The sequence below is a fragment of the Staurois parvus genome, unplaced genomic scaffold (genome assembly GCF_062004578.1).
Source record: "Staurois parvus isolate SC_StPar_1 unplaced genomic scaffold, SC_StPar_1.0 ptg000463l, whole genome shotgun sequence".
Classification (NCBI taxonomy): Eukaryota; Metazoa; Chordata; class Amphibia; order Anura; family Ranidae; genus Staurois; species Staurois parvus.
The window spans coordinates 810,766-836,067 of NW_028318259.1; the positions used below are offsets into that span (position 1 = coordinate 810,766).

At 45.5% G+C, this 25,302-nt stretch overlaps 1 protein-coding gene across 2 annotated transcripts in view; it reads left to right on the forward strand.

The window, feature by feature from the left end:
* Positions 1 to 25,302, forward strand: part of LOC149452805 (phospholipid scramblase 3-like) — a 64,046-nt gene extending 38,744 nt beyond the window's left edge. For both annotated transcript variants that reach the window (XM_089688955.1, XM_089688954.1), the window contains exons 5-8: positions 7,927 to 8,084; positions 10,684 to 10,842; positions 15,070 to 15,210; positions 21,471 to 25,302. In XM_089688955.1, the coding sequence (XP_089545081.1) occupies positions 7,927 to 8,084; positions 10,684 to 10,842; positions 15,070 to 15,210; positions 21,471 to 21,692 (680 nt within the window). In that variant the 3' untranslated portion in view covers positions 21,693 to 25,302. The remainder of the gene's footprint in view (positions 1 to 7,926; positions 8,085 to 10,683; positions 10,843 to 15,069; positions 15,211 to 21,470) is intronic.

Sequence of the window (25,302 nt, forward strand, 5' to 3'; positions counted from 1 at the left end):
CCGTGTCTGCAGATTCTGTTGTACTTCCTCAATCCTATCAAGGTAATACACTTTACTGCAGCAACTAGTCTCTGTGCGAGTTCTCTTCCCCTGCGGGCATTGAACTGGGACTCCTACACAAATGCACACTCCATGCAGATAACATTCCTGAACAAAATTTGAAATGCAGACCCCTGTGCTGAAAGACAATGGTGATAAACACTAAGCCACCATGCTACCCCTAAATATAATATATTAACAGTTTTGTCTTGGTTTCTGAAACTAGGAGGTTGGCCAAGGGTAGTGACCAAGAGCATTGCAAAGGGAGGCAAGGCAGATCTCCAGCCAGAAATAAAAAATATGAATAAAAAAAATGAATAGCCAATCAAAAGATAAAAGAAAGAAAAAAAAAATCAGCTTTTGCTGCAATACTCACCTTCAGTCCAGAGCTGTCACCCACAGAACTTCTTTTTCCATTACAAGATGCCCTCAGCCTTTTAGAAAGAATGATGCTGACTGTCATTTTCTCTGAGCCCAGACTGTCATGGACCCACCCCCAGCCTGTGACTGGACGATGAAAGGAGAAGCAATACAATGATGAACTCACTAATCACCTCCATGGACACAGGTGTATACAATCAAGCCCCTAGGCATGCAGACTGCTTCTACAAACATTGGTGAAAGAATGGGTCGCTCTCAGGAGCTCAGTGACTCCAAGCATGGTCCCGTGATAGGTGGTCACCTGTGCAATAAGTCCATCCGTGACATTTCCTGGCCACTAAATATTCCACGCTCAACTGTTAGTGGGATTATAACAAAGTGGAAGCCACTGGGAACAACAGCAACTCAGCCATCAAGTGGTAGGCCACGTCACATGACAGAGCGGGATCATCGCATGCTGAAGCGCTCAGTGCGCAAAAGTCGCCAACTGTCTGCAGAGTCAATAGCTAAAGACCTCCAAACTTCATGTGGTCTTCAGATTACCACAACAACAGTGCATAGAGAGCTTCATGGAATGGGTTTCCATGGGAGAGCAGCTTCATCCAAGCCTTCCATCACCAAGTGCAATGCAAAGCGTTGGATGCCGTGGTGCAAAGCACGCCGCCACTGGACTCTAGAGCAGTGGAGATGTGTTCTGTGGAGTGACCAATCACGCTTCTCTGTCTGGCAATCTGATGGTCATGTCTGGGTTTGGTGGTTGCCAGGACAACGGTACTTGCCTGACTGCATTGTGCCAAGTGTAAAGTTTGGTAGAGTGGGGATTATGGTGTGGGGTTGTTTTTTAGGGGTTTGGCTTGGCCCCTTAGTTCAAGTGAAGGGGACTCTTAGGGCATCAGCATACCAACAGATTTTGGACAATTTCATGCTCCCAACTTTGTGGGAGGAGTTTGGGGATGGCCCCTTCCTGTTCCTGCAAGACTGCGCACCAGTGCACAAAGCAAGATCCATAAAGACATGGAGGAGCAAATTTGGGATGGAGCACTTGACTGGCCTGCACAGAGTCCTGACATCAACCCAACAGAACACTTTGGAATGAATTAGAGCGGAGACTGTGAGCCAGGCCTCCTCCCCCGACATCAGTGTCTGACCTTTTAAATGCACTTCTGGAAGAATGGTCCAACCTTCCCATAGACACCCTCCTAAACCTTGTGGACGGCCTTCCCAGAAGAGTTGAAGCTGTTATAGCTGCAAAGGGCAGGGCCAACTCAATATTGAACCCTACGTACTAAGACTGGGGTACCATTAAAGTTCCTGTATTTGTAATGGCAGGCCAACCAATACTTTCGGCAATATAGTGTATGTACAGTGTACAACTGTATTCAGTATGCATTCAAATTTAGGTTTGTTTGGAGAAATATGTTATGCGTATAGCAATTCTGTTGTATTCGATTTTGAACACATGAACAAATTGTTGAATGTTTGTCTGTATTATACCAATTGTTGGGTTTCCCTTAGAGGTTTAACAACGTGCAGTGTGGTTGGACACATTAAGTGGCATTAGACTTTGCATGTGTGATGACATTGTTTTGGTGTCTGCCCGGTGTGGTGCCTTCTTTTTACAAACTTCCTATTTAGGTTGGTGGCACATTGAGCCTTACCTCTGTTACACTTGGCAAGGATCAGTGAACTTGGCCAGGTGTAGGCTTGGTTTATCCCATTGACCCCCTATTCCATTGACCATGGAACCTCCATTTTTGAGGAGTAGACGGGGACTTTGATGTGCTAATGTTAATGTTGGAATGAGTGGCAGCCATTACTTTTTTTGTCTCCATGGATGGGTTGGACTTGGATATTTGACCTCTTTGATGGAAAACATTGAAGTATATACACCGTTTAGATAGGTCAGTAGGTAGGATTATTGATGTGGTGTCCTCTGAGTACATAAACCTCGGTATGGATTTGTGAACAATGACTTCCCAATCCTAGATTACATATTAAGAGTTATGGATGTGGACTTTCATCTCTAATAGAGGGACATTCCATTCCTTACAGAACTGTGATATTCTTTATATGTATATGATGACTATTGTATTGTCCTGTGGAGTGGGGGGGGGCTGGAGGCTTTTTACTGATATTTATCATAATAAACAAATGTGTGGGAAATAAGAAGCAGCTTTTTGGTTTTTCTTTTTATATGCAAATATACACCGAATATCCATTTATGACAACCTAACATTGAGTAGGTCCCTCTTTTCCCACCAAAATAGCTCTGACCCATCAATGCATGGATGCCACTAGACCTCTGAAGGTATGCCGTGATATCTGGCAACAAGCTGTCAGTAGCAAATCTTTTAAAGTTGTTCTAAAGGCTCAAGGTTTTTTACTTTTATCTATTCTATGCATGAAGGTAAAAAACCTGTGTGCAGCAGCTCCCCAATCTTTACCTGAGCCCCCTCCAATCCAGCAACATTCACGACAGCCTCTGCTCTCTGGGAAGTCTTCCTCCTCATTGGCTGAGACAATAGCTGAGCGGGGCCGAGCTTCGGCTCTATGTGTCTCATGGATGCATAGAGCTGCAGTTCGGGGTTGAGCATGCAGTGGTGCCCCCAGAGCGAGTGGCTTTCCCTGGGGGCACTGCTCAGGAGCCAGGAACACAGAAGGGGACCCAAAAAAAGAGGATCAGGGCTCCTGTGTGCCAAACCACTGCACAGAGCAGGTAAGTATAGACATGTTTGTTATTTAAAAAAACAAAACAAAGTTTTAGTGTCACTTTAAGTCCTGTAAGTTCAGAGGTGAGGCCTTCATGGATCGGACTTGTTTTTCCAGAACATCCCACAGATGCTTGATGGGTTGAGATCTGGAGAATTTGGTGGCAAAGTCAACACCGCAAACTCGTTGTTGTGTTTCTAAAACCATTCTTAAACCACTTTTGCAGCATGGCAGGGCACATTATTCTACTGCAAGAGTCCACTGCCATTAGGGAATACCATTTCCATGAAGGGGTGTACTTGGTCAGAAACAATGTTTAAGTAGGTGGTATGTGTCAAGTAACATACACATGAATGGCAGGACCCCAGGTTTCCCAGCAGAATGTTGCCCAAAGCATCACACTGCCTCCGCTGGTTTGCTTTCTTCCCATACTGAGTCCTGGATCCATTTCTTCACACAGATAGACGACGCACCCGGCCATCCACATGATGTAAAAGAAAATGTGATTTATCATACCAGGCCACCTTCTTCCATTGATCCGTGGTCCAGTTCTGATGCTCACATGCATGAAGGCTCTGTTGGCTGTGGACACGGGTCAGCATGGGCACCCTGACCAGTCTGCAGCTACACAGCTCTATACACAACAAACTGTAATGCCTATTTTTTCTGCTTTCAACACATCAACTTCAGGGACAACATGTTTACTTGGCGCCTAAAATTAGTTTCGGTAATGTTCAAGTAGAACTTAGGTTCAACTCGAACATTGACCGTTCATGTGTTCACTGAACACACGAACGATACGGGAGTTCGGCGCCCCAAAGTGCACTGCACCCTGACAGTGCATTGTGATTGGTCAAAGTAATGCACCTGACAACAGGTCAGGTGCAGTGCTTTGACCAATCACAGCACAGGATGATGTCACAAGGGGATCTACTTCAAGGGACCCTTTTTTTAATTTATAATAAAGGACTTGTCAAAGACTGTCTCCTGTCTTTTTTACACTACACTTTTTTTTGGTGAATGGTTAGTGGTACCATGTACTGCATACTCATTCACATGGAGGGGGGATCTGGGGGCCCCCTTATTAAAGGGGCTTCCAGATTCCAATAAGCCCCCCGCCTGCAGACCCCCACAATCACCATCCAGGGTTGTGTGGAAGCAGCCCTTGTCCCCATCATCATGGGGACAAGGTGCTTTGGGGGGAGCCCCCCTGCCCCCAGAGCACCCCCCCCCCGTGTTGAGGACATGTGGACTATTATGATTCAGGAGGGGGGGGGGCACTCGCTCATCTCCTCCTCCCCTGACCTGCCAGGCTCCATGCTCAGATAAGGGTCTGGTATGGATTTTGGGTCGTAAAAAACCAAACCCCCACAACATTTTTTTTTTAATTTTGGCGTGGGGGTTCCCCTCAAAATCCATACCAGACCTGAAGGGCTTGGTATGGATAGGAGGGGGGACCCCACGTTGGGTTTTTTTAAATTGTAATTGTCTGGCAATGCCGACCATTCTTTTTACATTCAGCTGTCAACGGGGAACCCCACTGTCAGCTGAGACATGAATGAATGTTTCACTACTAAAATACCGCCTGACTTCATCATAGAACTCCCGCCAGATTTTAGTAACTGAGCGTTATCATATGACATACTCAGATGCAGTAAGATACCGCTCAGTATATTGTTTGTGTTCGAAGTTCGTGGTTGAACATTCTGTTGGTTCAAATGTTTGACTGCGAACTGAAGAGATGCCATTGTAACGAGATAATCAATGGTATTCACTTAACCTATCAGTGATCTTAATGTTATGGCTGACTGGTGTAAATACAGTATATTCACTAATGATGATCGGTAGAGTCTAGTAGTTCTTTATCATGTGCATTAGATAACTACATGGTCATAATTTCTTTATAGGAGTAGGCTTCCTGGCAGATTCATGTTTTTGTTCAGCCAGTACAGTGATCCAGGTACACTGCACTCTTTGTCTGTGGATATGTTTGTGCAGGTTCTCATTGATCCCGGTCATGGTATATTTAGTAGTAGTTGGTTACGTTCAGGTTCTCATTGATCCAGGTCATGGTATATCTAGTAGTAGTTGGTTACATTTAGGTTCTCATAGATCCAGGTCATGGTATATCTTGTAGTAGTTGGTTACATTCAGGCTCTCATTGATCCAGGTCATGGTATATCTAGTAGTAGTTGGTTACATTCAGGTTCTCATTGATCCAGGTCATGGCATATCTAGTAGTAGTTGGTTACATTTAGGTTCTCATTGATCCAGGTCATGGTATATCTAGTAGTAGTTGGTTACATTCAGGTTCTCATTGATCCAGGTCATGGTATATCTAGTAGTAGTTGGTTACATTCAGGTTCTCATTGATCCAGGTCATGGTATATCTAGTAGTAGTTGGTTACATTTAGGTTCTCATTGATCCAGGTCATGGTATATCTAGTAGTAGTTGTTACGTTCAGGTTCTCATTGATCCCGGTCATGGTATATCTAGTAGTAGTTGGTTACGTTCAGGTTCTCATTGATCCCGGTCATGGTATATCTAGTAGTAGTTGGTTACATTCAGGTTCTCATTGATCCCCGTCATGGTATATCTAGTAGTAGTTGTTACGTTCAGGTTCTCATTGATCCAGGTCCTGGTATATCTAGTAGTAGTTGGTTACATTTAGGTTCTCATTGATCCAGGTCATGGTATATCTTGTAGTAGTTGGTTACATTCAGGTTCTCATTGATCCAGGTCCTGGTATATCTAGTAGTAGTTGGTTACATTCAGGTTCTCATTGATCCAGCTCCTGGTATATCTAGTAGTAGTTGGTTACATTCAGGTTCTCATTGATCCAGGTCATGGTATATCTAGTAGTAGTTGGTTACATTCAGGTTCTCATTGATCCAGGTCCTGGTATATCTAGTAGTAGTTGGTTACATTTAGGTTCTCATTGATCCAGGTCATGGTATATCTAGTAGTAGTTGGTTACATTCAGGCTCTCATTGATCCAGGTCATGGTATATCTAGTAGTAGTTGGTTACATTCAGGTTCTCATTGATCCAGGTCATAGTATATCTAGCAGTAGTAGGTCACATTCACCTGTACTTGTTCTGTAATGTTGTAAACCTTTTGGTGCTTATCTAAACAGCTTCTTCAGCTCTGAGTGTCAGGTACATACCCCAACATTTATAGTCCCTCAGATCACTCATTTACCTTAAGTCTGACCTCCAGCCTCCCCTCCAGTTGCTTAGGTGTACCAGCTCCTCTCCTGGACTGAAATGGCTTACTCTGATTTCACTGGACACTGTTCAGCAAGTCAGATAGAGCCCACCTCATTTCCTGGCTAGAGGAAACCTAGCATCATCGTTATCTTTCCTCCTCAGTCTGACTGTCCCTGGTCCTCCCCATTTCATTCTTCATTGGATTTCACTGGATTCACACATGTGCGAATTGGATTGAAGCTCAGGTTTCACAGCTAATTGATACAGTAGTTGTTCAGCGGTTCAGGTCAGATTTCGATCAGGTTCAGGTCAAGTTTCGATCAGCTTCAGGTCAGGTTTCGATCAAGTTCAGGTCAGGTTTCGATCAGCTTCAGGTCAGGTTTCGATCAAGTTCAGGTCAGGTTTCGATCAGGTTCAGGCCAGGTTTCGATCAGGTTCAGGCCAGGTTTCAAATAAGCTTCAGGTCAGGTTTCCATCAGCTTCAGGTCAGGTTTCGATCAAGTTCAGGTCAGGTTTCGATCAAGTTCAGGTCAGGTTTTGATCAAGTTCAGGTCAGGTTTCGATCAAGCTCAGGTCACGTTTCAATCAAGTTCAGGTCAGGTTTCGATCAGGTTCAGGCCAGGTTTCGATAAGGTTCAGACCAGGTTTCGATCAGGTTCAGGCCAGGTTTCGATCAGGTTCAGGCCAGGTTTCGATCAGGTTCAGTGCATTATCGTAAAAAATATTTATTAAAAGGATAAAAAATAAGTATCGTACTCACAATTGACATACAGGACAAAGGCACATCACACTAAACAGCGGTGTCCAATCCACACTGCATATAAGTCCATAAATGGAACCCTGGACTTCCAACATGCTAACGCGTTTCGAGGACTCAGCCTCTTCCTCAGGGCTCTAAGCACAAGCAGGGAAGCAGGAGGACATTTATAAACGGCCACCCACTCCTGCACTACTCCCATCCAGCGGTTTATAGACATGGGCCGGACGGGAACTGGTTAAAGGCATAGTACTGTACAGGGATATGATAAAAAAAAAAAAAATGTAAATGCATTGAAAACCAATTAATTCGTTCGTATTGCGGAAAAAATTTGTAAACTGAGGCATTATTTGCAATGGATTTTCATTTGTAAACAGAAAATTACGTTAACCGAGGCGTTCGTAAATCCAGGTATGCCCGTAATTAAATATACAGCATCCAAAGAAGGTGTAAAGATTTCCCGTACTTTTGGGGGATTTTTTAATTATTCTTTTTGGTGAAATATATCTTTTTTTAGACATGATACCAAAATGGATTGTTAATTGATGTGTAGCAGGTATTTACAGATTGACAGTATTCAGACACCATTAAAGTCTTGAAATAAAAAATAAAAATACAATTCTGAAAAAAAATGAGTTGGGATTTTATTGATCCCCCACAGGATGCTGCATGTCAGAGATCGGGGTTTTTGTAAATGCTGATGTGTGTATGTGTAGGGGTGCAGACACAGTTCAGGTGATCCTTACCGGAAGCAGGAACTCCTAGTACAGCGTCTGTATTTTATGTTTAGAGGAGGTCCTTAGCAATCACTGACCTGACCCATTATTCAGTTTTTCAGACCAAGAGTGGGCAGATTTTGTTCACTGTACGCCAGGAGTCAGAGTGCTGTGGACCTTCGCTCAACCTTCGCCTTCGTAATCCATACAAGAAGGACGTGGTTTCCCTTTATCTGATCTCCAATGGCACCTGCTGTGGAGGGCAAACCTATGTAAGTATCGTGTTCCTGTAGAAATCATCTGAATTCATTCATTGTTGGGCCTCGTTCACACTGCCGTGTCACGTTTTTGGGCCATTTTTTTGTGCATTTTTAAAGCGGCACCATTTGTTTGAATGGGTCTACCTCCTCTGTGAAAACTTGCTGAAGAAGCTCATGCAGCACCAGGGGCGGACTGACAACTCAAGGGGCCCCCTGGCAATAGGGGATCATGGGGCCCCTGTGTCCTTGCCCAAACTCAAAAAACCCTATGAAAAAGGTACCAGGGGCATCTCATGGGGCCCCCTACTGGCCCTGGGGCCTCGGGCAGTGCCTGAGTTTCCAAATGGTCAATCCGCCCCTGTGCAGCACATTTTGGACATGAGCCAAGCATATTTTGCGTTGTGCATTTTTTCGCACGTTTTGTAGCATGGAAAATGTGCAGCAAAACACAACTGCTACCCATGTTGGGGTGCCATTCTCACATTTTCAGAAACATGTTTCTGCTAATGTTTCTACTATGCCCAAGCGTGAGCAGGGCCTTACACCCTAATTAAAGAATGTCACTCAGATAAGACAGAAATTTGCATTCTGACATCAGGGGACATAAACTCATTGACTAACGGGTCTGATTTCTATGTGGAGTATATTATCTGCCCGCTGGCTACTTTTCTATAGCTGCTGGTATTCATATCAGATTGGACTTCCAGAAATGCAGCTAGTGTATTCCATGGTTCCGACGCTGTCCTCTTTTTGTAGAGATATTACAGCATCCCTGACACACTTGAGTGGTGGTCACCTTATTCAGTATAGAGGGGTACACGTGTGGCGCCTAAAATCCCCAGGAGATGGGAAAATGCTGAGAACATGCTGCAGGAGATGATCAGAGAGTGGGGACATGCTGCAGGAGACGATCAGAGAGTGGGGACATGCTGCAGGTGATGGTGAGATACTGAAAACATGTTACAGGAGATGATCAGAGACTGGGGAAATGCTGCAGGAGATGATCAGAGAGTGGGGACATGCTTCAGGAGATGATCAGATACTGAGGACATGCTGCAGGAGATGATCAGAGACTGTGGACATGCTGCAGGTGATGATCAGAGACTATGAACATGCTCCAGGAGAAGATCAGAGACTGGGGACATGCTCCAGGAGAAGATCAGAGACTGGGGACATACTGCAGGTGATGATCAGAGACTATGGACATGCTCCAGGAGAAGATCAGAGACTGGGGACATGCTGCAGGAGATGATCAAAGACAGAGAACATGCTGCAGGAGATGGTGAAAAGATGAGAAACATGTTGCAGGAGATGATCAGAGTCTGGGGACATGCTGCAGGAGATGGTGAAATGCTGAGAACATGTTGCAGGAGATGATCAGAGACTGGAGACATGCTGCAGGAGATGGTGAAATGCTGAGAACATGTTGCAGGAGATGATCAGAGACTGGAGACATGCTGCAAGAGAAGATCAGAGACTGGGTACATACTGCAGGAGATGATCAGAGACTGAGGACCATCTGCAGGAGATGGTGAGATACTAAGAACATGTTGCAGGAGATGATCAGATTCTGGGGACATGCTGCAGGAGATGGTGAGATACTGAGAACATGTTGCAGGAGATGATCAGCGACTGGGGACATGCTGCAGGAGACGGTGAGAGACTAAGAACATGTTGCATGAGATGATCAGAGACTGAGGACATGTCGCAGGAGATGATCAAAGACTGAGAACTTGTTGCAGGAGATGATCATAGACTGAGAATGTGTTGCAGGAGATGATCAGAGGTTGGGGACATGCTGCAGGAGATGGTGAGATTCTGAGAACATGCTGCAGGAGTTGATCAGAGACTGGGGACATGCTGCAGGACATGGTGAGATACTGAGAAAATATTGCAGGAGATGATCAGAGACTGGGGACATGTTCCAGAGATTGTACAAAAAGATGGCAACCACCACAATTTATAGCTGGCCTTTGCAGTAAGGTGCACGTGGAAGGGCAACGCACATCACAAACAAACAAAAATGTCCTATCACACTCACCAGCCAGCCTGCAAACAAACCGAACAGAGGGTTTTGTTGAACACATTTGCAAATATATGTGGAAATGTTTGTGATCAGCTCACAGATCCCCTGCTGGTCCAAGCAGAGTGGATGGATGGCAGGCCGGGTCCACTGTCCGTTTACACCCGACTACCCTCCAATCCAATCCACCTACATGGAGGAGGACAGATCCATTTTCATATTTTTTTTAGAGGACCAGATCAGATCTGATGTAGGCAGGTGTTAACAGACCCATGTCCGTATACAACCGTCGGTCCATAGGGATGAATGGACCCTCCAATCAGGCCCGCCTGAAAAACTGACAGATGGACATGATCGGAAGAGTTGTGTGAAATGAACCATATTGTTATGTAGAATTGATAAGTTTTTATATTGTTGTGTTTTATTTATATTATTATTATTATACAGTATTTATAAAGCGCCAATAGTTCGCTCAGCGCTGTCCATTACAAAGGGGGACAGAACATGTGACAGAACAATACCAATACAATGCAAAACATGAGGGGATCGAGGGCCCTGCTTATATGTTGTTATATTGCCTCCCCCCAGCTGAAAGTCAGCGCTCAGCCTGCTCAACACATCGGGATCGTCAGGATTGTCACTTCCTCCAACAATATGAATGTCTCCATCGAGAGAGGGAATGGAGAGCCGGAGTTCAGCGCCAAGCTGCCTGTATATGTGGACTCCAACAATGACAGTACTATTGAGGTGAGACTTCTACTGGGCTGGGCAGCAAAAGGGAACTAGAAGTGCAAAATCAACCTGAATTGTATTCACATAAGTCAATGTGGCTCTTCCCCAACTCTTGGACAGACTTTCTCCTAGTTAACCACTTCCAGTCCGGACACTTTCACCCCCTTCCTGTCCGGACACTTTCCCCCCCTTCCAGTCCGGACACTTTCTCCCCCTTCCAGTCCGGACACTTTCACCCCCTTCCAGTCCGGACACTTCCCCCCCTTCCAGTCCGGACACTTTCTCCCCCTTCCAGTCCGGACACTTTCCCCCCTTCCAGTCCGGACACTTTCCCCCCCTTCCAGTCCGGACACTTTCACCCCCTTCCTGTCCGGACACTTTCCCTCCCTTCCAGTCCAGACACTTTCCCCCCCTTCCTGTCTGGACACTTTCCCTCCCTTCCAGTCCGGACACTTTCACCCCCTTCCTGTCCGGACACTTTCCCTCCCTTCCAGTCCGGACACTTTCCCCCCCTTCCTGTCCGGACACTTTCCCTTCCTTCCAGTCCGGACACTTTCACCCCCTTCCAGTCCGGACACTTTCCCCCCCTTCCAGTCCGGACACTTTCACCCCCTTCCAGTCCGGACACTTTCACCCCCTTCCTGTCCGGACACTTTCACCCCCTTCCTGTCCGGACACTTTCCCCCCCTTCCAGTCCGGACACTTTCCCCCCCTTCCAGTCCGGACACTTTCACCCCCTTCCTGTCCGGACACTTTCACCCCCTTCCTGTCCGGACACTTTCCCTCCCTTCCAGTCCAGACACTTTCCCCCCCTTCCTGTCCGGACACTTTCCCTCCCTTCCAGTCCGGACACTTTCACCCCCTTCCTGTCTGGACACTTTCCCTCCCTTCCAGTCCGGACACTTTCCCCCCCTTCCTGTCCGGACACTTTCCCTTCCTTCCAGTCCGGACACTTTCACCCCCTTCCAGTCCGGACACTTTCCCCCCCTTCCAGTCCGGACACTTTCCCCCCCTTCCAGTCCGGACACTTTCACCCCCTTCCAGTCCGGACACTTTCCCCCCCTTCCAGTCCGGACACTTTCACCCCCTTCCAGTCCGGACACTTTCACCCCCTTCCTGTCCGGACACTTTCACCCCCTTCCTGTCCGGACACTTTCCCCCCCTTCCAGTCCGGACACTTTCCCCCCCTTCCAGTCCGGACACTTTCACCCCCTTCCTGTCCGGACACTTTCACCCCCTTCCTGTCCGGACACTTTCCCTCCCTTCCAGTCCAGACACTTTCCCCCCCTTCCTGTCCGGACACTTTCCCTCCCTTCCAGTCCGGACACTTTCACCCCCTTCCTGTCCGGACACTTTCCCTCCCTTCCAGTCCGGACACTTTCCCCCCCTTCCTGTCCGGACACTTTCCCTTCCTTCCAGTCCGGACACTTTCACCCCCTTCCAGTCCGGACACTTTCCCCCCCTTCCAGTCCGGACACTTTCCCCCCCTTCCAGTCCGGACACTTTCACCCCCTTCCAGTCCGGACATTTTCACCCCCTTCCTGTCCGGACACTTTCACCCCCTTCCAGTCCGGACACTTTCACCCCCTTCCAGTCCGGACACTTTCACCCCCTTCCAGTCCGGACACTTTCACCCCCTTCCAGTCCGGACACTTTCACCCCCTTCCTGTCCGGACACTTTCCCCCCCTTCCTGTCCGGACACTTTCCCCCCCTTCCTGTCCGGACACTTTCACCCCCTTCCTGTCCGGACACTTTCACCCCCTTCCAGTCCGGACACTTTCACCCCCTTCCTGTCCGGACACTTTCACCCCCTTCCTGTCCAGGCCAATTTTCAGCTTTCAACAATTGCGCGGTCATGCAACACTGTACCCATATGAATTTTTTACCATTTTTTTGAGACAGATAAAGCTTTATTTTGGTGGTATTTATTCACCACTGGGATATTTATTTGTTTTGTTATATAAAGTCCAAAAATTTTGAAAAAAAGTGTTTTTCTTAATAATCTTTTTTCATAAATCTTGGCCAAAATGTATTCAGTTATCTTTATAGTTAAAAAAATAGCCCAAATTAGTTTATAACCAAAACTTATAATTTTTTTAAAAAAAATTTAAATTTTTATTTTTTTATATTATCATTTATGTTTTTGTTTACATACCTGTCACCCTAGCAGTACAATGTTACCATGGTGACACTGTACTACTTGTGGAGGGTTATGAAGATTTTTTTTTTCTTTACACTGATTGCTTTTACACCCATAAAGGCTGTAAAAGCAATAATTTCTCCTTCTCTCTGAAATACTGTGTGAGCTGTGATTGGTCACAGCTTGTCACATGGTACAAGGCTGTTGTGAATGGCCCTGTACCATGTGATCTCTGTGATCATTCACAGATTTCATACGTAGTAAGCAATGATGTCACAAGTGACATCCTTGCTTACTACTATTCATGTGATCCCTGATTGGTCAATCAGGGATCACATGATCAGGACCTCACACAGAGGTCCCGTAAAGCGATCAGTGTTCTGCTGTGTCCTCCGGATCGCAGTGCTGCGCACTCCCAGGGAGTGCACACAAACAGGGAAGCGGGGAGGACATTTATAAGCTGCCACCCGCCCCTGCACTGCTCCCGTCCGGCCGTTTATATACATGGACCGGACGGAAAGTGGTTAAAACCTCAGATTGAGCCATACTGAGATAAACACTCATGTGTTTATTTTTTATTTGAACTGTTGAGGTTTGTTAGCAACACAGCAGCTAAGAATAGACAAGTAAACATGTGACAAGGAGCAAACATCTGCTTGCTGTAAATGTAGTGATGATACAGTAAAGGAAATGCGTATTTGCTCCCCTGCTGATGTTGAATGTTTGCCCCTCACAAAGAAATGATCAGTGTAAAAATCGAATGTTCGGTGTATTGTAACACTGAGAGACAGAATAGCAACAAAAAAATTCAGCAGAAATGCATGTCTAACAAATGATGACTGATTTACATGTTCATGAGGGAAATAAGTATCTGATCCCCTATCAATCAGCAGGATTTCTGGCTACCAGGTGTCTTTCATACAGGTAAAAGGCTGAGATTAGAAGCCGTCTCTTAAAGGGAGTGCTGCTAATCTCATTTTGTTACCTGTATAAAAGACACCTGTCCACAGGAGCAATCAGACAATCAGATTCCAAACTCTCCACCATGGCAAAGACCAAAGAGCTGTCCAAGGATGTCAGGGACAAGATTGTAGACCTACACAAGGCTGGACTGGGCTACCAAACATCCTGTATTCATGTTTTTCAGCTCCTCCTTACTTTCGCTGTCATAAAAAATCCTGCCGTTTACAAAGCTCAGCAGCTTGAGCAAAAGCTTACATGGACAAGTCAACGAGGCGGAGCAGTGACTCCTCGTTTCAGCCAATTGCCTGCATACAAAAAAAGACTAAATATTTCTAAGCAAAAATCCTTATTTTTATTTATTATTATCCTTTTTTTTCTTTATTATTTATTATCTTATTTTTATTTATTATCTTATTTTTATTTATTATTTATTATCTTTATTTTTATTTATTTTTTATTATCCTTATTTTTATTTAATTTTTATTAGTTTGCTAAATTAATGTTGAACTTAAAACAAGGATATATTCTGTGTTCTCGTGCATTTTATACATATTAGTGAGCTGTTTCACCCGCCAAAAGATTTGTATTACTGTCCGTCCACAGCCTAACGACCTTTTTAAATAAACCTTTTCTGTTTTCATCACACACCTAATTTTCGACCCAGTGACATCATCACTGGGTCCCTGTGCTTCCCTATGCAATTCAGGCAGATCATAGCTTATGGGCGGGGCCATCAAGGTCCAAATTAAGAAAAAAAAATCACTGTACCCTGCCTTTGTAAAACTCTAAATGTCTTCAGCCATGATGCGAGCAGTGGGCGGGCTCTTGGGAGGAGTTATGCAAATAGAAAAAAAATGCCTTCTGGGGTGGATGTGAGCCTGGAGCAGTGGGAATTCCTAGGGAGTCTGTGTTTGCATGCAGACCACTCTAAGTGACACCAACATATGATGCTGAGCCTCCATGGTTGGAAAAACTAAAATCCAGTAATTGAAAAGGGCAGGTCAGGTTGGTGAGGAAAGGGCTAAATGATGCAGGACGTTATGGGGGTGAGCCCCACTAACTGCAGCTTCTGATGCACATTGTGAGGTACAACTATGACTGCAGTTCACCCTAAATGTAATCTTCTTGTACCCCTCAGATACGCGGCATGGACGGCTCTCAGCCTGTGGCTGTCATCACCAAAGAGAAGGAACGGAAGTCTTCTCAGGTCATCTTCCACTTCCCATTGAACATGGAGGCCGCTCTGAAAGCCGTGATCCTGGCAGCCTTCCTCTATATGGTGACTGGAAATACTCTCCCTTAGGATTAATAAAGTTTTCTGAATATCAATCTGAAAGGTCCAGGTTGGTCCCAGGACTGCTTGTTGTTCACAATGGAGATAGCAGAGAGTCCATCCAATCCTAGTAGATACAATCATATGAGAAGAAGAAGAATGAGGAGTCAGCAGCTCCTCCAAATGCCATAGCCGTGTCCAATGTCAGAGAACTTACAGGCCATTGAGGTACTAGGGGCAGTGATCTCCAAACTGCAGCCCACCAGCCAGATACTGCCCTTTGCTTGCTCTTATTCTGTTTTCTCCCATTCCTGCCACTGACACCAATGATGGGACACTATTCCTCCCACTGACACCAATGATGGGGCACTATTCCTCCCACTGACACCAACGATGGGACACTATTCCTCCCACTGACACCAATGATGGGGCACTATTCCTCCCACTGATACCAACGATGGGGCACTATTCCTCCCACTGATACCAATGATGGGGCACTATTCCTTCCACTGACACCAATGATGGGGCACTATTCCTCCCACTGACACCAACGATGGGGCACTATTCCTCCCACTGACACCAATGATGGGGCACTATTCCTCCCACTGACACCCATGATGGGGCACTATTCCTCCCACTGATACCAATGATGGGGCACTATTCCTCCCACTGATACCAATGATGGGGCACTATTCCTCCCACTGATACCCATGATGGGGCACTATTCCTCCCACTGATACCAATGATGGGGCACTATTCCTCCCACTGATACCAATGATGGGACACTATTCCTCCCACTGATACCAATGATGGGGCACTATTCCTCCCACTGACACCAATGATGGGGCACTATTCCTCCCACTGACACCAATGATGGGGCACTATTCCTCCCACTGATACCAATGATGGGGCACTATTCCTCCCACTGATACCAATGATGGGGCACTATTCCTACCACTGATATCAATGATGGAGCACTATTCCTCCCACTGACACCAATGATGGGGCACTATTCCTCCCACTGATACCAATGATGGGGCACTATTCCTCCCACTGAAACCAATGATGGGGCGCTATTCCTCCCACTGACACCAATGATGGGGCACTATTCCTCCCACTGATACCAATGATGCGGCACTATTCCTCCCACTGATATCAATGATGGGGCACTATTCCTCCCACTGACACCAATGATGGGGCACTATTCCTCCCACTGACACCAATGATGGTGCACTACTCATCCCAATAATACCAATGATGGGGCACCCCACTGTCACCAATAATAAGGCAATATTCCTCCCACTGATACCAATGATGGGGTACTATTCCTCCCACTGATACCAATGTTGAGGCACTACTCATCCCAATAATACCAATGATGGGGCACTATTCCTCCCACTGATACCAATGATGGGGCACTATTCCTCCCACTGACACCAATGATGGGGCACTATTCCTCCCACTGATACCAATGATGGAACACTATTCCTCCCACTGATACCAATGATGGGGCACTATTCCTCCCACTGACACCAATGATGGGGCACTATTCCTCCCACTGATACCAATGATGGGGCACTATTCCTCCCACTGACACCAATGATGGGGCACTATTCCTCCCACTGATACCAATGATGGGGCACTATTCCTCCCGCTGATACCAATGATGGGGCACTACTCTTCCCAATAATACCAATGATGGGGCACTATTCCTTCTCCTACTGACCACAGGCACTATGCAACTGAGCACCAGACCTGAGGCATTGCTTACACAAAAGACTGAAGGACAGTAAACTGACCCTTTGCTATGATAGTTTGCAGACCCCTGCTCTAACAGACTGAATTCGAATCATCTTCCTATTGTGACCAACTTTTTATTAAAGTGTAAACCTTAGTAAAGGCATTACTTGTCCATAGTAACTCTTGGATATATATCTTTATTTTATGTAAGTCTGATCATTTTGAACAAATACCTGGTGCTCCTGCCAGTCTCCTTGTGTTCCTCAAGCATTCTGACCACACCAAACACAGAAGCAGATACATTCTGGAATGGTCAGTTTGTGCCCCTCAGTACTGAATCGGAGTTACAGGATGTTGTGGCGATGTGCGGTGTGCCTTTAGCCCTGAATTCAGCCTGGTTGGCACACCTCCTGCCCAGCTCCCATTGGCAATGAATCCTAGCAGGAACCTTGGAGTTAGAAAAAGCAGCCTGTTGTAGCATGGGCTGCACTGTGGTACTCAACATTGGTAGATGGGGAACTACCTCCCTCACCATTCCATGCATCGTGGCTCTGCCACACCTCACCCACACATCATAAAAGCTGGTAAGAAAAGCCTGTGCGGTCATTAGTGACCACAGAATAAAAGTAGTATTTATGGGAAACGCAAGCTTTACTTTTATCAGTGGCACTCGATGGGAGACTTGTTGGAATGTTGTTTTTAAGTTGCCTGGTTGTAATTTAAAATAGGCTTTAATTACGAATATGCATATTGAATATTCTGAAGGAGCGGCCGGGCTGTATCATGTCAGGGTACCAGCCGAGAACATCATTATACACTTGTACAAATGTGATGGAAGATTTTGCTATGAATCCAAACACTGTCACATCCAATCCTTTTTATTATTTATTCTTCTTCTATAGAATGAATATTATATGACCCCTCCACTATATCCTAAACTTAGTAGATTGTCGGCCATTCTCACAGGCACAAGAGATCCTTTATGCTGAATGCTTAAAGCAGAACTTCACCCAGTAGGGGAAGTTCTGCTTTTCTGTTCCCCCCCAAACTCAACTTTATTTTATATATATATATATATATATATATACACAGTGGGGCAAAAAAGTATTTAGTCAGCCACCAATTGAGCAAGTTCTACCACTTAAAAAGATGAGAGAGGCCTGTAATTGGCATCATAGGTAGACCTGAACTATGAGAGACAAAATGAGAAAACAAATCCAGACAATCACATTGGCTGATTTGGAAAGAATTTATTTGCAAATTATGGTGGAAAATAAGTATTTGGTCAATATCAAAAGTTCATCTCAATACTTTGTTATATATCCTTTGTTGGCAATGACAGAGGTCAGACGTTTCCTGTAAGTCCTCACAAGGTTGGCACACACTGTTGCTGGTATGTTGGCCCATCCTCCATGCAGATCTCACCTAGAGCAGTGATGTTTTGGGGCTGTCGCTGGGCAACACGGACTTTCAACTCCCTCTAAAGGTTTTCTATGGGGTTGAGATCTGGAGACTGGCTAGGCCACTCCAGGACCTTGAAATGCTTCTTACGAAGCCACTCCTTCGTTGCCCGGGCGGTATGTTTGGGATCATTGTCATGTTGGAAGACCCAGCCATGTTTCATCTTCAATGCCCTTGCTGATGGAAGGAGGTTTGCACTCAAAATCTCACAATACATGGCCCCATTCATTCTGTCCTGTACATGGATCAGTCGTCCTGGTCCCTTTGCGGAGAAACAGCCCCAAAGCATGATGTTGCCACCCCCATGCTTCACAGTAGGTATGGTGTTCTTTGGATGCAACTCAGCATTCTCTCTCCTCCAAACACGACAAGTTGTGTTTCTACCAAACAGTTCTATTTTGGTTTCATCTGACCATATGACATTCTCCCAATCCTCTTCTGGATCATCCAAATGCTCTCTAGCAAACTTCAGACGGGCCCGGACATGTACTGGCTTAAGCAGGGGGACACGTCTGGCACTGCAGGATCTGAGTCCCTGGCGGCGTAGTGTGTTACTGATGGTAGCCTTTGTTACGTTGGTCCCAGCTCTCTGCAGGTCATTCACTAGGTCCCCCCCGTGTGGTCCTGGGATTTTTGCTCACGGTTCTTGTGATCATTTTGACCCCACGGGGTTAGATCTTGCGTGGAGCCCCAGATCGAGGGAGATTATCAGTGGTCTTGTATGTCTTCCATTTTCTAATTATTGCTCCCACAGTTGATTTGTTCACACCAAGCTGCTTGCCTATTGCAGATTCAGTCTTCCCAGCCTGGTGCAGGTCTACAATTTTGTTTCTGGTGTCCTTCGACAGCTCTTTGGTCTTCACCATAGTGGAGTTTGGAGTGTGACTGTTTGAGGTTGTGGACAGGTGTCTTTTATACTGATAACAAGTTCAAACAGGTGCCATTGATACAGGTAATGAGTGCAGGACAGAGGAGCCTGTTAAAGAGGAAGGTACAGGTCTGTGAGAGCCAGAAATCTTGCTTGTTTGTAGGTGACCAAATACTTATTTTCCACCATAATTTGCAAATAAATTCTTTCCAGATCAGCCAATGTGATTGTCTGGATTTGTTTTCTCATTTTGTCTCTCATAGTTGAGGTCTACCTATGATGCCAATTACAGGCCTCTCTCATCTTTTTAAGTGGGAGAACTTGCACAATTGGTGGGGACTAAATACTTTTTTGCCCCACTGTATATGTATCTATAATGTACAGCGCTGAGCAAACCTTTTATCGCTATATAAATACTGTATAATAATAATAATTATATATATATATAGTGGCAGTGTGGTGACCTGTCACATTGTAGAAAGGATATTTCACCCGGGATTCTCTACAAGGCAGGTTGAGGGGCTCCAGGGTACTTGTTTAGTGCAGAGGAAACTTGCTTTTCACTTTCCTCATTTTTTTGTAAAGTCCATTTTGGGACCTGGAGCCTGGAGATTTCAAAGCGATTTGGGAGTGATGAAATCTCCAATCCTGGGACCAGGTTTTGGGAATGGCCAGGAGACTGATTGGTCAGGTGTGTGTGGCTCTCTTCTAGAGTCAGGACCAGGGTTCTGGGCTCCACACTCCCGAGGAGTCCATGTGGGTGCAAGGGAGCAGCCACAAGTGTGCATGGTGGCACAGCGTAGTCTGACAGAGCAGAGGGCCCAAGCTTGTGGGCTGGAGAAACAGGAGTGCTGGGAAAGGGCGCTAACCCAGGTGCAGTGTGTGAATGGTCAAGAGGACCGAGGCGGGAAGCCTGAGCAGCGGTGCTGCCAAAGAAAGCCAGGAGGCTGCATCTCTGTTTTCATTTGCATTGGTGGTGGATACCCCTGCGTGGGAAACCTACATTGTGTGCTACTGTCTTTTAAATAAAATTGGGCAAAAACAGCCCTTAAAAAGAAGAAAAGTGAGTTGTGGTGTGCTTCAAAGGCTCTACCCTTGATGCTAGATCCCAATATATATATTTATATATATGGGTACCTGGTTTTTGGTATTTCTGATAGCATTCTGCATTTACAAACCTTTTTTACACCTACCTTAAACATTTACACATTAGTGTGTGTATTCAGATAGATAGATATATACTGTATATATAAATATGTATATATGCAGCTGCTTGGCCATGGGTTTCCATGGCCGCGCAGCTGCATCCAAGCCTTGCATCACCAAGTGGAATGCATGTTCAATGTAAAGCACGCTGCCCCTGGACTCTAGAGCAGTGCAGACGTGTTCTCTGGAGTGACCAATCACACTTCTCTGTCTGGCAATCCGATGGACGTGTCTGGGTTTGGTGGTTGCCAGGAGAACGGTACTTGCCTGACTGCATTGTACCAAGTGTAAAGTTTGGTGGAGGGGCGATTATGGTGTGGGGTTTTTTTATCAGGAGTTGGGCTTGGCCCCCTAGTTCCAGTGAAGGGAACTCTTAAGGCGTCAGCATACCAAGACATTTTGGACAATTTCATGCTCCCAACTTTGTGGGAAGAGTTTGGGGATGGCCCCTTCCTCTTCCATCATGACTGAGCACCAGTGCACAAAGCAAGGTCCATAAAGACATGGAGGAGCCAGTTTGGGGTGGAGGAACTTGACTGTCCTGCACAGAGTCCTTACCTCAACCCCATAGAACACCTTTGGGATGAATTAGAGTGGAGACTGAGAGCCAGGCCTCCTCCCCTGACATCAGTGACTGGCCTGCACAAATGTGCTTCTGGAAGAATGGTCCAACCTTCCCATAGACACCCTCCTAAACCTTGTGGACGGCCTTCCCATTAGAGTTGAAGCTGTTATAGCTGCAAAGGGCGGGGCCAACTCACTATTGAACCCTACGGACTAAGACTGGGGGGCCATTAAAGTTCATGTGCGTGGAAAGGTAGGCGACCAATACTTTTGGAAATATAGTGTGTGCATATATATATATATATAAATATATTTACTGTTGCTGTCAAATGTCAACAGTTTATTGATATGCCTTGTAAGTTACCTATAGGTCCTCTTTAGTATGGGATTGGCCTTGATCACAGCTGTGTATTTTCTTTTTTTGCAGGGTTTCCACATACAGAAAATGTCACACAGCCGCAGCTCTAACAATAGTGACTTTGGTTGGGCCAGTGCTGGTGGAGTAGACTTTCTTGATATATACAGCCATCACCATCATTCCCACCATGGCAGTGATCCTGGACACTGGGACCACCATCATCATCATAACATGGACTTCGGAGGGCACTATCATGGGGACTGTGGGGGCGGTGGCTGGAGTGGTGTGTAATTATTCTACTAATGCTGTAATTGTAAGATCAGTGATTCAGTTTTAACCTTTAAGTATGGTGAACTCTGACGAATGGATCAGGGGGGAGAGTTTTGACATTTTTCACTATTTCATTGTTTATATGTTAATATGTTATGCTACCTTTGTATTTTTTTTTTACGTTTGATTTATAATGGAGCTGCTGGTTTATAATGGGCTCTCCTACCCTACTTAGTGGTGACCCTCTCCTGCATCAGGCTTTCGCACCCCTCTGCCTCTCCATAGCTCCTTGGGACAGCTCACTGGTACAAGGAGGTCACAGGAGAAGGAATGGGGGGGTGCGCATGTACCAGCCCCACTCTCCTACCACTCTGCTCCCTCTTTGAGCACCTGTTGACATACAGGCACCCTGCACCCCCCTGCTGTCCTCTCTTAGGCTCCTATTGATCCCTGGCGTATGTGGATGCAAGGGACAGCCGCCAGCATAACAAAAAAACAAGGGTAGCCAAAAGAAACCGCTAGGAAGAGAGAACACCTGATCGTTCTGTGTGATCAGGAGCACTGCACTGACAGGTGGAGGGGAGAGAGAACACAGCCGCCGCCTTCCCCTGGCTCTCTTCTCCTTTCTCCCAGCTCTGGGCTGACAGTAGTGATGTTGCTTTCACTACTCTTGTCAGCCACGGCTCTCCTCTTAATGTGGCACCCAGAGCACATACCACCAGTCTCCCCCCTATTTTCGATCATGCTCCTAGTTACAAATAGATATTTTAAAAACAACTAGCGGTGGCCCTAAATGCTTCAGTAGGAGCCTCCCAATGACAATAGGTCCTTTCAGTACCTCTATTGGTGGACCAAGTTTAATCAACAGCAGCCTCCCAATAGGAGTTGGTCCTCTGACCCTAGGAGAGTAGTCATAGGTACCTTAAAGAGTCATGATGTCTCCATGCAATGTCCATCAGGCAGCAGCTTTCTCAAAGTTCTCATGAACATTGTTCAGTATAGCAGACTCCTCTGAAGATGCTCCAAATAGGCAGCCATCTACCTGATTCTCCGGGCTCTAACACATAACAGCTTAGATTTCGTGGTACCTGGCTAGGACCCCAGACAAAGCCATCTCTGCAGTATCATCCTCTCAAGGCACAAGCCTGGGATGAAAGACAAGGACTCCAACATTGGCATCCTCTCCAAGCATCTGCTTTGGTAGGAAGAACCCTTCTAGAAAGTCACCCCAAAATCTTACCCTCTCTCCTCAGCTCACATCACTGGAATAAAAACCCTCAGTGGCTGGGCAAAGCACATAGATCTTTAGAACTCAATACATTGATTCTCATACTAACCTGTTGAATTTTCTGAATGAGTACAAGGCTTTCTCTGGTGGTGACATCACCTGTCCACCTCTTCGCCAATCAGAGGAAGCTTTGTACCTATTCAGATATTACCAAGAGTCCAACGCGATTTTGTTGCAGTTGCCCATACTACATCCAGTTTATACAGCGCTGACAATGGGCGCATCTGTTAGTGAAGATAATTAGTTCATTGGTCCAAACAATTTTAAAGTGAGAGAAAGCTGGAGTTTGGCTTTAGGTACAAGGGGTGAAGATACGTCCCATTGGAAGGAGATTGCACCCCCGTATAGAAGGTATTTATTTTGTCTTTCCTCTTCTCTCTCTTCTTTTCTTCCTCTCTGCAGGGCTGCTGTTAGAAACCACGGGGCCCCATACAGTCAACCTGACAGGACCCCACCCCCAAAAAAACACAGTTTACTATGGTTCAGTTATGAATGAGCACAGTGAGTGATTGTTACCGATCACTAATTGTGTTCATTCGGGAAAGGATTGTAACATATTTACAGGACCCTTCCCCCACTCTCCCATTTTGTGCTTGCAGCTGGCGGTGGGAAGCCAGCAGCACTGCAGGGGTAGGGCACTCAGGGGGGCCTGGGCAGCATATAGTGCACAGATAGGTGTGATGTGATGGGTGCGGCAGCGGGCAATTACTAAAACTGATCACCTGTATGGGTATCTCTGCAGCTGCTGAAAACCAGCAGGAGGGAGAAGAAGACAGCTTTCATCTGCTGCAGAAAGAGACATACAGGGGATCGATTCCAGTAATTGCCCCCCACCGTGCCGATCACCCTCCCTGCCTACGCCCAGTTCACCCAGCTGCCTGGGCCGCCCCTGCTGGCCTGGGCCCTGCACAGGAGGACTGGTGGTACCCATATGGAAGAAAAATATATTTGAAATATATTTCAAATATGCGTTCCAGACTGCAGGCTGTAATTGACTGCAAAGGATTTGCAACCAAGTATTAAAAAGTGAAAGTTTAATTTATGATTATTATTCTGTCCCTTTACTTTTGGTCCCTTAACAAGTGGGAGGCACATGTGCAAACTGTTGTAATTCCTACACCGTTCACCTGATTTGGCTGTAAATACCCTCAAATCAAAGCTGACAGTCTGCAGTTAAAGCACATCTTGTTCGTTTCATTTCAAATCCATTGAGGTGGTGTATAGAGCCAAAAATGTTAGAATTGTGTCCATGTCCCAATATTTATGGACCTGACTGTACATATACAGTATATATATATATATTATGTTGAAATGTGTTTTTATATGAATAATATTTTTTAAAATACATTTCAAATATACTGTATGTCTTTAAAAATACAAATCTACATTTTTGGAACGCATTTACAAATACATGTAAAAATATATATTAAAATGACTTTTTTATATGTTAAAAAAAAAAATGTAAGTATATATTTAAAAAATATAAAAAAAAGTAGCATTTCAAATATATAGCAATATATTTGGGAAGAATATCTTTAAAAATATATTTTTCTTCCATATGGGTACCCCCTTATCCTGCCTCTCTGTGACTTACTCCACTCACTTCACTTCCTCCAGTGTCTCTTGCCTCTCCAGAGCATTCATTCATTCAGTGCCCACCACATGTTGTGATTGATACTCCAACTGCCTGGCACCACGCATACACAAAATGATCAATGCGAATACTTACAAGATTTCCAGTGTAATATCAAATCTGTTGTGTCTGCAACTTTTGCTGAAACCTGTGCCTTTATTTGTAAAATACAATGTATATATTTGCCAGCACACCATGAATCTTCACTTAAATCCAAACAGTTTTTTATGGAGAAAGATCACATCACAGAGTAGTGCAGGGTTTCAAAGCCACGCAGGACCCCTTTGTCAAGCATGTAATCCAGTGCCTAGTGAAGGGGTCTTGTGTGGCTCCAAAACGCTCCGAAATGCTTCACTACTCTGTTTGTGATGTGATCTTTCTTCAATAAAAAATGTGCCTGACGAAGGGGTCCTGCGTGGCTCCAAAATGCCGCACTACTCTGTTTGTGATGTGATCTTTCTTCAAGGAGCAGAGCCCTCCTATCCCTCTTGTATTGAACTGTATTGTTGCTGTATTGTCTCCTGTTATATTGTAATGTGCTGAGCAAACTGTTGGCGCCATATAAATCCTGTATAATGATAATAATAACAAATGTGCCTAATGAAGGGGTTCTGTGTGGCTCTGAAATGCTGCACTACTCTGTTTGTGATGTTTCTTCAATAAAAAATGTGCCTGATGAAGGGGTCCTGCGTGACTCCGAAACACCGCAA